General features: G+C 36.4%; 1 protein-coding gene across 1 annotated transcript in view; it reads right to left on the reverse strand.

Annotated features, from left to right (window-relative positions):
• LOC111862361 overlaps positions 1-16,987 on the reverse strand; it is an 84,075-nt gene that overhangs the window by 43,153 nt on the left and 23,935 nt on the right. The window contains exons 8-14 of the mRNA XM_023847676.2: positions 13,549-13,732; positions 10,067-10,262; positions 8,481-8,758; positions 7,318-7,511; positions 5,776-5,943; positions 2,990-3,133; positions 763-841 (exon numbers count right to left, since the gene is read on the reverse strand). Of these exons, the coding sequence (XP_023703444.2) occupies positions 763-841; positions 2,990-3,133; positions 5,776-5,943; positions 7,318-7,511; positions 8,481-8,758; positions 10,067-10,262; positions 13,549-13,732 (1,243 nt within the window). The remainder of the gene's footprint in view (positions 1-762; positions 842-2,989; positions 3,134-5,775; positions 5,944-7,317; positions 7,512-8,480; positions 8,759-10,066; positions 10,263-13,548; positions 13,733-16,987) is intronic.

A 16,987-nucleotide genomic window follows, 5' to 3' on the forward strand; every position in this document is an offset into this window, starting at 1 on the left:
ATTAGTGATTTTTTTTTCATCAGTGTTTTGATTTTTTATTGTAAACCCCTATTTTCCAAGAAACCGTACGTGATAGGGGGAAATTGAGGTCATTTTTGGATTCAGCATCCTAGAAAACAAAGTTTACCAAAAATATTCCATGCAGCTGGAAAAAAATTTTTTTGCAGACCTGTGTTACCTCCTAACAACCTCCAGTGCAGTTTTACACTATCAATGAACTGCTCAGCTCATCCATCAGTAGATCTACACCATTTCTAATCTTGTAATTCAAATAACTTATCTGAAAATATTCATGTCAGGGAGTATCAGTATTTCATATTTGAATAGTATTTCTGAATTTGCTTGGAAATCGAATGGTAATTGTACCTGACGTAGCAACATTGAATTTCCATGATGTCTACAATGCAGAGTGGGTGGAAAATTCCCCTAATTGTCTATATTAACTAATCTGATAATAGCAGAGTGACAGAATAGTTAAGAGATATTTATCTATTTCAGAGAGAAGACAATTTTTGTATAAAATTACATGCATTTGATGAAGGGAATGCTTAAATAATAATGTGAGCCAGGTTTTGTTTAGCCCAGTGGTATCCTTTGTTGAGATGCTTTGAGCACTGCAATAATGGCCCATCAGCCTCTTGTAGTACTTTGTTATTTTTTTAATATTATCTTCATCATAGTAAAAGAGGTAGAAAATGGTGAAATATGTAAGTTTCCATGATTCTTTTATAAATGAAATAGTAATAAAATCCATGCCTTTACCTTTTGATGTTGGGCATGTGTTGTCATTCGAGATGCTATTCCAGAGATGATGTTTCTAAGACCACTTGTAGATGCAAAACTGTGAAATAGAAAATGGTGGTAATATCATGTGAGATTCTGTATGCCTTATTTGCACAAAGGGAATACATGGTATGGGGGATGTCATGTCCACCCATCTATCCATATGTTTTAACTTCTGAAAGTAATTAACATATTTTGGGGTAATTTGTATTGGAAGAATATGCTGATACCTGATAGCAAATTTTGTTTCTTATTGGTCTAATGTAACCTCCACCTGCTTGCTATTTTACTTGAAGTTCAAGTTTAAACAAAAAATTCCGAGGTCTTTAGTCCACAACTGAGCGAACGTCGCTTGTCGGTGAAGTTAGTGCCTATTTTTATGGGTAGAGGCTCTCACTAGGTCAGCACAACAGATCCCCATGGCCGTTAATCTTGGTTTTCTAGACCAGAGCTGCTATTTCCTTGAAATTGCTCCTCAGTTATCCTCACGAGGCTGAGTGGACCCCATTCCAGACCCACTACTTCTCAGAGAATCTGGTAGTGCTGGGAATCTAACTTGGGACCTCTGGATCTCTAGCCAGGAACTCGTGCCACTATACCATAGAGTTCAAAGTTCAAGTTTAATTATATTATTTTCTCAAGATCTGACCATCATTCAAGAAAAGTGAGTACATGTAATATTGATAAATATGTATAGGATGTATGAAATATTGTTTGAAAATTTACATTCTTTCTTCAGAGTAAGTTAACCCATTTCTATGGAAATGATACCTTATTTTAGGTAAAAAAGAGTTTTGTGACTTCGTTTCCTTAATTTATAAAGAATGAGGTGTTTATGCTATCATCATCATTCCAAGAAAGCAATTAGGGACTGGACAGATAGAAATCACAAAAAACACTGGAAATTCACAATTGTAATCAAACAGGCAAAGGATTTATATTAGGACCCTCTGCCAGAAGAACAAAGGACCTGTTGAAATTAAACAGAGATCAGTTAAGATGGGTGGTAGGATTACTTACAGACACTGCCACCTAAAGGACACCTTTTCAAACTGAGACTGATAGATATCCCAACCTGTGAAAGGTGCCTACAAGAAGACAAATCAGCCACACACACCCTGTGTGACTGTGAGGCCATAGCTTATTTAAGATGTCACCTGGGTCAGTTCTTCATGGAACCAAGTAACTTTCATGATGCCCCCATAAATAAAGTCCTACATTTCATCTGAAGTGTAGGATTAATAAAAGGTTAATCCAAAAGGGAAGCACAATTGATCATTGAAGGTCCCATTGAAAGGGCCGGATTTTATGGCCCACCACTTTTTTTTTATTGCTAGTGGGGTGGGACTAAGTCCCATGTACTGCAGCCACTTCTGGCCTATTGTACCAGCCCCAGACGATAGGTGAGGGTGATTGTGGAGCAATTGGTGGAATGAAGATTGGCAGGGGAAACTGAAGTACTCGGAGAAAACCTGCCCCAGTGCCACTTTGTCCACCACAGCTCCCAGTTGACCAGACCCAGGATCGAACCTAGGTCGCCGCGGTAGGAAGCCAGCGACTAACCGCTTCAGCTATTGTGCAGCCCTGGCCCACCCCTTACACACATACATACACATACACATGTGTCTGTGTGTCTGTATATCTATATATGTACCCTCCCCCACAATTTCTGAATGCATATAACTAATCTTTATGAAACTTGGTATTTATATTACGGCATCTGAGCCCTTCTCATTGGCATGCTTCATAAATACTTCCTGTCAGTTTGTGTATGTATGAGTATTCTCCCTCTCGTTGCTAGGCAACGGCTTCGTAAATACGTTTCCACGGAAATTGAATACATATGACAATGAAAGGCGTGTCAGCATGTCATTTTCTATGCGGTCAATTTCGTATAAATGCGGAGTCTGTGTGTCTGTGTATCCCCATACCATTGCTAGGCAGTGGTGCAGTAAACATATTCCTGTGACTACAGAATTGTAGGAGGCACCACTTTCTATGTTATCCTCATCATATCAAAGGAAAGTAAGCGATTAATTCTTTCCAGAACTTCTTATTGAATTCTCAAATTATTTTTCTGTCTATCCTAGTCCATGGTTCCATAGTCCCATGTCACTGTCACATAATAAATAAGCTTAATATGTGATAAAATGCATTTAATTGAAAGATTTATGCAGATTGGATATTTGTAGAAGCTGTGACTTACTATTGTTGAACTGCAACAAAATTATTTGAGAGGAAATCGAATGCCACATCAACTCCTTCTGGTCTGCTGTACACTGCAGAGAAAACAGTCTGTGCATCTTGCAATCTGATTTTTGATTCTGGTGTGATGGCAATAGTAAGATACCTGAAAAAAGAAACTAACAGGTACACTATGTCGTTTTTCTGGGTTGAAATTGCACACACGTGTCAAGGTTTCCCTTAAAGTAAAGTGATAATGATTTTAAATGGTAGCAACAACACTGTTGCTGTTAAGATTTCCGTCTTCTGGGATATAATGCTCTGCAATCTGTCGAAAATTAGCTGATGTTTTGGAGGAACATGTCTCAGTCTTCAACATTAAAGAATAAACCAAGCAAGGAACCAGCATGTAACTTGCTACCTGCTTCTTCCTGGTTTCATGCTTGACTTATTCTTTGACCCTGAAGATGGAAGCAAAATTCAAGTAAAACGTTGGTTGATTTTCAACAGATATCGTGATGTTACATTTCCAAAGATAGAACTCTTCATAGCCACTACTGTGAGATCCGTAAATCCCACAGTAATGTTGTTCACGATAATTTGTACCTGGATAACTCAGCCAGTATAGTGACTAGGCAATGGGCTGGATGACCGGGGAGTCAGAATTTTATTTTTAGCAGGAACAGAATTTTCTCTTCTCTGCACGTGTCCAGATGGGGCCACCCAGCTTCCTAACAAATGGGAACTGAGGCCCTTTGCCTGAAGGTAAAACAGCTGGGGTGTGAAGCTGACCAATCGCTTCAGTTTAATGCTAAGGTTAGGAATACATGCAGTTTTCCTTCTACTCTCCCATGTGTTCTATGTTGTGGTGCTTAATTAAGCACAAGGAAAACTATCTTTATTGGCACTACTTAGTCTGTTAATCTCTCTGTTGGAGATTTTGGAATCATCCAGTTCTATCGTAACTTCTAGTGTTAGAACTGTGAAATAAGTGATCTGTTTTTGTAAAGCCGTGGTTGTGTGATGGAGTTTAGTTATATAGACACTAAATTTTGGAGAAAGCAGTGCCAGTACTCATGCTGACATGATTGTAGTGAAAATAACTATTGATGATTCTGAAGAGATTGTAATGAATTCAAATTTTATTTTACTAAAATGTGTGTGTGTGTTTTTTTTAGATTTTTATGTGCAGTAAAAGTCTATATTTAATACATGTTGATGGTTCATGCCTCTATATTACCATGGCCATGGAATACCAGCAGTTATGTACAGTCAGATTTACGCTGTATGATCAATTATTTTATTATAGTCTTACCTTGCATAGTGAATGATACATTATATGTGGCCTATCATAGATGCATATGTATGATTTATACTTTATGATATCTAGTCAGATTTGTATTGTACGGGGAGCGTTCCGTATATAATGCCTCCTGTTTATTTTAATGAGAACTACAACAGATACAGAAAGCATAACGCAGTTAAATAGAGCAAGATTTCAGCTACTTACAGTTATTTTTCCACATAATCACAACCATTCGTTATGCAATTTTGCCAGCGATGAACAAGAGCCTGTATGCCGCACTCATAAAAGTCTGCGCCACCAGAGGCAAGCCACTTTCTTACAGCTGCAATGATAGCATCATTGTCTGGAGAATGTTGCCCACGTAGTCCATCTCTCATAGGCCCAAAGAAATGGAAGTCTGAAGGTGCTAAATCAGGGCTATAAATTGGATGTGGTAGGACAGTCCAGCCAAACTTTGCAATGTGTGTGGTGGTCGCCAAACTGGTATGGGCTCTAGTGTTATCGTGTTGCAAGCGAAAGGTTGTCTGCTTTGCTGGCCTGACTCGGGAAATGCGGGCTTTCAGCGTAGTCAGCGTCGTCTTGTAGCGTTCAGAATTGACAGTCTCACCAGGCTCCAGGATCGAGGTGCTGTTCATTGTGAGAAGTGGCAGCTGAGAAGGAACGCCCAGGGCGTGGCTTATCGTGCACTTCACTTTCACCACTGTTGAAACGCACTACCCACCACCTCATTGTGCTGACATCCACTGTATCTTCTCCGTACACCTTTAGCAAGTGTCGATGGATGTCAGTGGGTGCAATTTGTTTGGCAGTGAGAAATTCAGTAACACATCTTTCTTTTGTATGCACTTCTATGTCAGATGCCAATTTGGCAGACTGCTCTGCTGTTGCTATCTGTCGCATGACAACTAAACTAACAGTACATTGGCGGGAAGGTTCAACCTTTACTAGAACACCACCAACATCCAACTCAGATGTTACATATTAACACAAAAAAATATGAAGCATTATATACGGAATGCCTTTCGTATGATTAAATATCTTATTATTATTATTTTGTTATCTAGTATAAACAATGACGGATTCTATATCTGTGTACATAGGTCTCTGGAAGACACATTAAATATGAATATGAATGTATATGTTGACCTCTGAGGTTGTGATCCATGTAAACATATTTTAATCATGAATGTATTGAAAAAGAATCAAATACTATATGAATAACTTCATGGAGGACTCTAGAAATACAACTTAAATGCATTTAACTACTTAACAGAACCTACTCATAATAGAAAGATTTACATGTATATATCAAGATTGAATTTCCTTAAATTGCTTTCTCAACCTAATTTTGATACATTTAAACCAAGGCCAAATGTACTTGCCACTAGTTTCTGTTGGCTCACCCATGATGGCTGCATCTGTATTCCTGGAGTCCAGGGATATTGCATACATATGTATTTTCATTAAGTTCTACTAATGGGAATTTTGTTATGCCAACTTACTGCCTCAGCAGAGTTACATCTCTTGTGCATCCAAGGGCAGACAGAATGAGAACCTGGTCACTTGCTACCTTAGATTTCAAGAACTCGTCATAAAGGAAGGCCCACTCATCTACTCCACCATTGCTTACAGCTGAACAATACACGACACTCCTGAGGTCTGGTGGAATCCTGTAACAGTTAGCATACTTTGTTAGAACTTCCATCCATCACCGTAGTGTTGATCTTGGCTATAGTTTGAGGTCATGTATGTATGAGATGTATTTCAGAAGCAGGTTTCATTTTAATTATGAAGAGCTCTGATGCTAAAATGGGCTCTCTCCATTGTCCAGAATTTGGAATACTAGATGATGGACAAAGTTTAGAAATTTGGCAGTCCCAAGTTCCAGTTTACAGTATTTATTTCTGAAAATAGAAAACAACATACATGTTCAAATTTTCAACATGGTATCCTAGCGCTATACACATTTTCCATTTGCGTATCTGACTTGGATACATTTTAGGAATTTTTTTGAATGGTATGTTTTCTATGCTAATAAGTTGTTGTCCTCAATGTACTTCCTTTTTTAAAAACTGGTTTTCATGAAGTGATTCATCATTAGAAATAGCTAAAAATCAGGTAAGTAACATGAGGATTCATGTTATGTGACTTAGTACAGTAAGTAAAAGTATCCCTGTATCAGGCCTTGGAGGCCCATAGGATTGTGAGATGTTGAGGTTCCCACATTTTCTAGACAGTCGGCTCATAGATGGCGGAAAGTTTGTCAGCCCTATGCGCTGGCCACCCTTTACCCCAAAGAATATTCCTGGTACTCATTTCTGTTAGAGGCTGAGTCGATCCGAGGGCCATAGTGTGGCTAGAAGGATTAGGTCAATTGAAAAAATCCAGTGACCTTATCGGGATTTGATCCCGCTACCTTCCGGCTTGTGACTTAGTAAACAAGATTATTACTTGGGTCTTTTGAAAGCAATATTTTGGAACCTGGATCCTTTCTGTCATCAAGCTTGGGGGAGGAAAGGCTCCTCCCTTACAGCTAAACAGACCGAAGATGCTGAATGAACAATGTCAGAAATATAGTTGTGTTTATTTTTACATATGAGTATTGTTGTTGTAAACCTTTAAAATCAGATTGTATTATTCAATATCAAGCATTGGGACAGAAATTTATGAGACAGAGGAATTTCTAAACTGTTTCTGTAATTTGGTATATATGAGGGTAAGTCAATAAGTAAGTTACAAATGAAAATGGAACTTAAGCAAATAAGAGTACTGATTTAAAAAATTCTTTTATTTCTGAACATAATCTCCCTGTACATTGAGGCACTTGTCCCGTCGTTTCACAAGCCCCTGAAAACCAGCAGCATAAAATAATGCTTTCTTCCTGCTTGGAATAGTTCTGCTAGTATTTAATTAATATTTAATAATGTATACTGCTTCTGATTTTCATTGAAATTTCATGAAAACTAATATTGGCAGTCTGCATTTTAGCTTCATTAACCTTCTACACTTTTAAAGATACAATAATACTGACGTATTTAACTTACCTATTAATTCTGCTTGTACTATCTGTCCAGGTTCTGAATAGTGCTGAGGCACTGTTGAGACACAGGTCATAATTAAAATTACAAGCCCAAGTCAAAGTGGTGACTCGTATCAACTTTGTGGGATGTTCATCATATTCTAATGCATTAAATCCAACAGATCTATACAGATTTTGTATCAACTGCAGAACATAATTCTGAAATGAAAACATATATTGATTCTTATTTCAGTATTCTGATTGAAGAAAAGACATGCAGTGTCATTTCCATATATGTAGCTATGTTGAATTCTCTCAAAATATATGTGAGCATTGGCTTGTGGCTGTTTTGAGAGCAAAGCCTTGAAGTTTCATATTTGTGTGTACCACTAGAATGAAGCTGTCAATTACATTCACGGGAATTGGGCTAGTACAATAGCACAGTGAACCAGGTTGTGATTAGAGGCCAACTTGATTTTAATTGTTTCATAATTTACAAACCCTTTTTTCTTTTTTTGCTTTTTGTTACATGCAAATTGACTTTTACATATGTTTTGTTCATATCATGGCTAATCATGTTATATAACAGTGCAAATACTGTCTTAGGAATTACAACAGCAGTGGGCATTTTTGTTTTGGTCTACAAATTTTGTGTTATTAATTATGATGAAGTTTTAAGGAAGTTTATCTATTTCTAACTGATGTGAGGGGGAGAGGTTTTTTATCACCTTAATTTTCATTTAATTGATCCGTCCCAGGGTTAGGGACCAGTGGAGGACTCTTGTGAACATGTTAATGAACCTTCAGATTCCATAAAATTTTGACAAGTTCTTGAGTGTCTAAATGACCGGTGGCGTTTCAAGAAGGGCGTGGCTCCATGGAGTTGGTTAGTAATTTGTTCACTTAGTATATTAATCTGATAACAAACTATTTTAAGTACAGTGAAATTTTACTACTCTTTCAATATGCTTTAAAATATATATGTAATCTTTAATAATGCAATTGTATATGCAATTTAACCTGTTGTATATCTTATTCCTAGGAATTTTTCTGTATTTGTATTGTATTTCTAAGTATTTTCTGAATGTCATATCTTGTATTCTGACTTGTCTTATACCCTGCATGCTGCAGTCTGTGGAGTGCAACTGCATCTATTATACTACAGTGACACTAAGCTGATTGCGATACCTTGAATAAATCATAATCTTCAGTTCCAGCAAATCTTGTGTTGAGGAATGTGAGAGCCCTGTAGAATGATACCCATGGGACGAAATCGGTTTCAGCAGCTAGATATGTGGTTAGGTCAAGGGCTGTGGAGTAGCTTAGGAGACCAGCTCGGGCAAGATACAGAGAATCATCCAGCAGCTGTGCTCTATTCAGAGGGTGGATGTTTATATAGTTATCGGAATTGAGGTAATCTTTCAGAAGCTCGTAGTTCACATCATCGTAAATCACACGATAAAATGCTGCAATGAAACCAGAAAGACAGTCAAGGGAGTGGAAGTATGAATAGTGGACTCATATTGCAAATTTTTGTCCCTAATTTACCACATTTTTTAGAATTCTGGATTAGAAGGTGTCAGAGAGCTAATTCATGATGTAATGACAGTAGGAAAGCAGACTCAGATACAGTTTTCAGCTAATGGCATATTTGAATTTCCCACCCCTTCTTTTGTAAAAGGACAGATAGTTTATTAAATCTCAGATTTAGATAAAATTTAATCAGTGGTTAGGATGATGTCTGTTAAAATCTCCCACCAAAATTCATTCACCACAGCAATTAAACAACTTTGGAGATATGTAGGTGAATATTTATTCTCTTTTTATTACCAAAAATGTTACTCTGTAATTTTCCCTTCACTATTGTGCCCATCAATATTCTATCATACTTTCAGTTGTGTTGTATCATGGCTGTAATTAGGCACATGTTCATTTTTTTTTGTGTTCAGAATACCAAGAATAAGAAAGTTTGCATCAAAAGCGTATTTGGAGGAAATATATACGTACAGAGTGTCCCAGGAGGAATGGACCAAACTTCGGGAGGGTGTTCCTTATGTTAAAGTATGCCGATATAACACAAAACACCTATGTCCAAAGTTGAACAGTTACGGAGATAATGGCCAGAGAAGTGTCAAACTTTGACCGGCGTTACACACTTGTTGATTACAAAATACATATTAAAACTGGCAGGAATATGTGGATTCTGTAATGTTAATAATGTACGTAACATCAAACTAACTTGTGAGTGATATGAAGCCATAAAATTGAAGTACAAAATACTCGCTCGCCATGTCATAATTGTCCTTAGGGTTTCCAAGCACTATACATGACACATGAATGGCAAGCGCTGACGTAACTGCTGACTGCGCGTTCTGGTATAAGTCAACTACATACGTACGGCTAGGGTGAATCACGGCACTCAAGGACAAACATAGATAAGGCCTCTCAGCTGAGAGGTACAGTGCGTGGACCTGCCAGGAGACCACACTTTTCTTGGGCCATTATCTCCGTAACCGTTCAACTTTGGACATAGGTGTTTTGGGTTATATCGGTATACTTTAACATAAGGAACACCCTCACCAAGTTTGGTCCATTCCTCCTGGGACACCCTGTATATCTATGTTATGGTGTTGGTGACGGTAAGGAAATGGAAATGAAGTAGGTGTAGTGGTGTCTATTATCATGGCATTCACATTCACGTTTATATAATGGAGGTGATTTGGGGGTACATGAAAGCACACACAGAGTCATGCTATTTGTTTTTAGTTTCATACCTGTTTCTTGAATGTTAAGAATAACCCATTCATTGTCAGCAAGTGTAAGTTCTATATCATCTTCGCTTATATTTCTTAGCCACACTTTTGGTGCAGTGTTTTCAAAGTCGATACTGTTATTTGTAGTGTATGTGATGGGCACCCACCAAGTTGTTGCTGGCTCTTCTTCAGTCTCTCCACTGATTAGGAATTTTTTCTGTGAAAGAAGATTCAATTAGTATCTGTTTTCATGATGAAATGTGAGAAAGCTGGAAGTACTGTTAATTTGTATGTGAAATGTAGTGATGACGTTAAATGGCAGTTGCCTTAAAGTGTAAAAAGTACCTTCATGTATGCCAGAGCAAAGTTGCGCTATATTTAGGTTATATCCTGCTGGTCAGTAAAGAATTCTGGATGTTCAACCTGTCACTATACCAACTGAGCTCTCTACTCCCAAGTTTTATATACAGTACCCATAATTAGTTACGTGGATCTGAACAGCAATAATCTATTTCACTTATCACAAAATGGTTGATTATGGATATATGAAGGCAGTACAACAAAACTGAAACAGTACAAGCAATGTAAGATTTGAGGCTTTCACGGCGGTGACTATGAAGAAAGCAGTCTTCTGGGATTTGGCACCGTGTACTTGTATATGTGGTGTTAACCAACGTTTCGGAGGAACGTATCGCCTCCATCTTCAGGGATGGAGGTGATACGTTCCTCCGAAATGTCGGTTAACACCACATATACACGGTGCCAAATCCCAGAAGACTGCTTTCTTTCAGTACAAGCAATGTTAAAAAGTGAGTCTGATCATATCTGTAACAAAAGGAAGGGTGGAAATTGCTGTGGGTGGTTTATTTATTTATTTATTTACATTTATACATTCCGTTGATCCTTATGGTAGAGCTGACCAGTGGATATGGATTTTGTACCAAGCTAATAGATTAAAATACACAAATACAAAAACTACATACATACTTTTGTCATTAAGACAGTTAAAAGATTTATATTAATGTACAATGCAAAAAATGATCAAAATTATAAACAATAATTGATACAAAGTACTTAGGTAATGATATAAAATTATAACATATCAGGGGTACAATTACCAATTTTAATTACATACATGGTTAAAATATTCCTCTAAGGAATAAAAAGAATTTGAAAGAAAAAATCTTTTTAGCCTCAGTTTAAATAGTTTCACATCATTACTCATACTCTTGATTCTGGATGGCAGGTGGTTATAAGCCTTAATACCAAAATAATATGGTCCTTTCTGAAAGATTGTTAGGCGTGATGTGGGAAGGTGCAAATTTGTGGTATGTCTAGTATTGAGATTGTGGGTCTCATAGTTTGAACTGTATAGGTCTCTATTATTTACAACAAACAGAATTATAGAGTATATATACTGTGAGTACATTGGTAATATTTTTAGGTTTTTGAATAGTTCCCTACATGAGTCTCTAGTTCTTACATTCATAATAGTTCTAATGATCCGCTTTTGCATTCTGAAAACATTTATACTAGTTGCTGAGCTACCCCAGAAAATTATCCCATATTCCATGATAGTATGCACATAGGCAAAGTAGATCATCCTTAGGGTTTCCTGTGACATGAGACCTCTTACAGTTCTAATTGCATAGCAAGCTGCACTCATTTTAATTACTAATTTATCAATATGAGACTTCCATGATAATGTTTCATCAATATAAATACCTAGAAACTTAATATTTGGCACATTAGTGATATTCTTATTTTGATGATATATGCTTATGTCTGTTACCAAACTATTTTTAGTCCTGAACAGGAGATGGTGGGTTTTATTAAAATTTAAGGATAGCAGGTTAGCTTCAAACCATTTGTTTATGGCTAAGAATTGTTTATTCATATTAATTTCCAAATTATGAGGGCTCGAATCGGATATTATGATACTAGTATCGTCAGCGAATAAAATAATCTTCGCATTATTTGTTATTACTTTGGGTAAGTCATTAATATACAATAAGAAAAATAAAGGACCTAATATAGAGCCTTGTGGGACACCATATTTGATGATCTCCCAATCAGAAAAGGTGGTATTATAGGTTGTCCTATTATTTAATACTACCTTTTGGTATCTATTGTTCAAATAAGACTTGATTAATTTTTTAAATACTCCATTTATCCCATAGTATCCCAGTTTATTTAAAAATATTTCGTGGTTAACACAGTCAAATGCTTTCTTCAGGTCACAGAAAATGCCCCCAATAGTTAATTTATTGTTCATGGCTACTAAAATTTCATTTAATAATTTAAAAGAGGCCCTATTTGTTGTAGAGTTTTTTCTAAATCCATATTGATCACTAGCAAGTATCTTATTTTGTATTAGATGCTGGTTAAGCCTTGAATATATAACCTTTTCAAATACCTTAGAGAAAGCCGGTAACAAAGATATTGGTCTATAGTTAGAGATGTTAAGTTTATCCCCACTTTTAAATACTGGTTTTACTATTGAAAATTTCAGTCTAGTTGGGTAAATTCCTGAAGAAAGAGATTTATTTACAATATATGTTAGCGGAGAACTAATAAATAGGGCACTAGCTTTCAATATTGTGACAGGTATCTCATCATAACCATGGGAGGATTTGATTTAAGGATTTGATGATTCCTTCTATCTCATGGGTAGAGGCATGCTTAGGTCGAATATTTGACAGCGGACTCGTGAACATTGAGGACATATAATTTAAATAGTTATCATGCATAGGCTGTCCAGTTTTACTAATACTTGTATTGTCAATAATTAGTAAAACTGGACAGCCTATGCATGATAACTATTTAAACAGTTCAGAATCTAAACAGAATTTAAATACTGGCCATGATGCAGTGTAACAAGTTCAGTCCTTTGCTGCTGCTGAAAGTGGCCCTGGCCCTCAGGGAGAACAACAGACCACTAGAATCTGAAACAAACTTCTCTCTGTCCACAAAAACATATGACTACCTTCTCCTACCTGAGTGACAGTCAGTGCAAATCTCAAACCCCGAATGATTAATATTTTGGACCTGCTTCCAATGTTCTCATTCCAGTAAGGAGGGGAAGGGAGTAGAAAGCCAATTACAGCATTATGAGATAGGAGGGGAGAAAGGGTACTTGGCAATGGCATTGGAGGACCAAGGAAAGCCTGAGTCAAGAGTCAGGAAGTCCTTGAAGAACTTGAGTCATGAGAGCCAGTATCTCTCAAGACTTAACATGAGTACCTTACAAATATGGGTCAGTATCATGGCTACTTGTGCTAATAAATTTATAAACTGAACAAAGTATTTAATGCAGTTTTCCTTCTTAAGTATATTAGGGCTGTTACTGAGGTACAGACTTTCTTCCTTGCCATCTCACCAGTATGCATATTGTCACATGTTAGTGACTAGAAACGGTGTCTGGATTTACTTATTTATTGCCACATGTAAGAAAAATATGAGTGACTTCAGTAAGTGCTAGTACTATTGAATATGTGACTTACCTGACTGATGTGAATGCCATTTTCTGTTCTTTGTACAGTGATGTAAGGATACCCTGCTTGTTCAGTCCAGGACTTCAGGATGGTTTTAACATTCAAATCAGTGTCATTTTGGAAAATGTTGTCAGCATCTGCCTGTGTGGCTAGTGCATCAAAAAGGTCATCGGCTGTTGCAGCTTCAAATGCTCTGTTGAAAGAAATACAGTCAACTCTCGGTTATCTGGGATAATGGTGGGGATGGAAATCATGATTAATCGAAAACCCGGTTAAGACAAATTTTATTAAGAGTAGTACTGTAATACTGTACCTTCATAATACTATAGGCCTACCTGTATTTAAATTTATTCAACCTCATTTTTATGTCATCTCATGGCCTATTTATTACTTTTTTTACATTACACTGAAGTATGAATTAGTTATTTCAATCACAGTCTTCAACAACATCCAACACATTTTACGAATATTCACACTTAACACTTAAAAAAAATTTAATATTGTCGTTTACTTTTTCGCGGCATTTTCCTTTTTCTGTTGAATACTTAACACAACACGCTTCCTTTTATGCTGTGACATTTTGCTAACGCACTTGAAGATCGATACAAAGAAACTAAGTATCTGTCCTTGAAACTTTCCACAAATCCTTGCATTCTTTCACCCCTACCCTAGAACATTGTGTTAGCATAACGGGACCAAAGAATGCAGAGCTCGGTTCACACTAGTGCGAAAATAGTGTTACAACTCTCCATGTGAAACAAAAGTGAATGAATATTAAACAACATATAAGCCTCAAAAAAGCCTCTGTAGCCCCGGTTAAGCCGCCCCCGGATAATCAAGAGTTGACTGTAGTAGTAAAGTTGGCAAGACCATATTTAAAGAATAACAGTAATTAAGGATTTGAACAGTTGAAGTAAACAGTGGTCAGTGTTCCAGAGTATGCTTACATTTGTCTCGTAGCACCTCCCTCAAGTGTTTTGAGTACTTGCTCCCTCACTCATGGATCCAAACCCTTATTGAGAAGCTGCCAATTGTGCAGCAACCCAAGAAGTGTCTTTAATATACTTAATAAATATCTTGCAGTAAGAACAAACTTATTTACTTGCTAGCATTTTCTCTATTATTTATGCAATTTTCTAAGATACTAGAAGTTTCTTTATGTCCTTAAATAAAGTGATCCTTAGAATGAACCACGTTAAATCAAAATGTCTTGATGAAGTGCTGTGTCAATCATGAACTGCTTGTCCAAAAATTGAAACACTATGGAATAAAAGGATCCCTACTAAAAGTGCTTGAAACATACCTATATAACAGGAAGCAAAGAATCATACTGCAGACTCAAGACTCAACTACATATGTTTCTAAATGGAAAACAACCAAAGATGGAGTTCCGCAGGGATCTGTACTGGGACCTTTGTTGTTCAATGTATATATTAATGATTTGCCTAGAATTCTAAATGGGTTGGCACATACGGTTTTATATGCTGACGACTCCACTTTTATTGTCTCTTCACAGGATATTAGTAGCCTTAATAACGAAATTAATTTAGTTATGAGACATTTATATAGATGGTTCCAAGCTAACCAATTAATAGTAAATTAAAAAAAAAACCATGTAATGAAATTTATGACCCCTAAGGCCACGGACTATCCATTACACATAAAATATAATGACCAAACACTTAAATTTTCTGTAAATGTTAAGTTTTTAGGTGTGTGCCTGGACAGTCATTTAGGCTGGGAAAAATACTCTGATGAAGTGATAAATAAGTTGAGTGTTGCAACCTTTGTGCTTAGAAAACTATGGCCTATAGTAAGTAGGCAAGTGTTGAAAATGGCTTATTGTGCTTACTGTCAAGCTCAACTTAAATATGGTGTTATTTTCTGGGGCTCTTCTTCGTCATCAATGAAAAGAGTTTTTGTGGCTCAGAAAAGAGCAATTAGAGCAGTGTTAATGATGAGGCCAAGAAGTTCTTGTGGAGAGGTTTTCAGAGAATTAGGGATACTTACAGTTCCCTGGTTGTTTATATTTGCCATGGTCATGTTTGTAATTGAAAACGAAAATAATTATCCTACAAATAATAGTGTACATAAAATTAACACTAAGAGTACAAAATAGACTACACGTCACATCAACTAGACTATCGATTATATAAAAGGAAGTGTATTATACATACATAAAATTTTTTAATAATTTGCCACATAAATTATATATTTTAAAGGATAATGTTAATTTATTTAAACAAAAATTGAAAGACTTTCTTATCTTGAAAGCTTTCTATTCTATTGATGAATATATGGCAAATACCTAATTGTATTATATTCCTATTGTATCTAGGTTGTGTCTATTTGGACTTGATTGCATATTGCAACTACTTTTAATTAATCTGACGAGCTCAATATCCGGCCCAATACAGGCAACGGATCTGTGAAGCTATGTATGTATGTATGTATGTACGTATGTGCGTATATAAAGCCAAATTTGATCAGATGCAATCAAGTTTGTGCACTGCTGCTTTAGGACAGACTGATGACTGACACAGCCAGAAAGTCTGAATATCCTGTGCACCATGACCTTGAAAAATCTGGGGTCTAATACTTAAGTAGTGCTAATATTGCTGTCCCTCTTCAGTAGCTCATTTTGCACATATATTGGTGTTTTGTCATAGGGAATAAAAAAATATGAATGTGGGTTGGCCTCAATGACATGACATTCATATTGTCATGTGTACAGGGTTAGCATGACTAATAATAATGGGTTCTGGATTTGATGATTGGATTTATTGACACTTCTTTATAATTACAGTTATTTGTAACAGCTCACACATTGAATTCCTCCTGAATTCTGTTATGGATGAATTACAACTTCTGTCTGATGAATCTCTGAAGAATCTCTCACTGCCTTGAACGATGTTTGTCTGATGAATCTCTCTCTCTCTAATCTCTTAGCTACAGACTCGTTATATAGATGCAGCTGGACCCCATAGAAACACCTTTCATTCTTTTCGCATATTATTATAGCCACATGTTTACAGTTCCGTTACCTAGCACTGGATGTCTGTTACAGTGTAGACGAGTGTCTTACTTTTTTAGAAAAGAGTTCTAGTTAGTCTAAATTATATATTCCAAGATTCCAAGAATCAATTAGCCTCATAGTATTGAATAATACAAGTCATGAGAACACTTACCGCTCAGTTCATTTATTATTTTTACAGTGTAGACGAGTATTTTATTTTTTAGAAAAGAGTTCTAGTCAGTCTAAATTATATATTCCAAGAATCAATTAGCCTCATAGTGTTGAATAATATGTCATGAGAACACTTACTGCTCAGTTCATTTATCTCTCCAGGAAATAACACTTCGTGACTGCTTCTGGGAATTATCTGCCTGGTGCCATCTTAAGGAGAATTCAAGACCACAGAAACTGTTTTCAAGACTTCTAAATTAT

The sequence above is a fragment of the Cryptotermes secundus genome, unplaced genomic scaffold (genome assembly GCF_002891405.2).
Source record: "Cryptotermes secundus unplaced genomic scaffold, Csec_1.0 scaffold550, whole genome shotgun sequence".
Classification (NCBI taxonomy): domain Eukaryota; kingdom Metazoa; phylum Arthropoda; class Insecta; order Blattodea; family Kalotermitidae; genus Cryptotermes; species Cryptotermes secundus.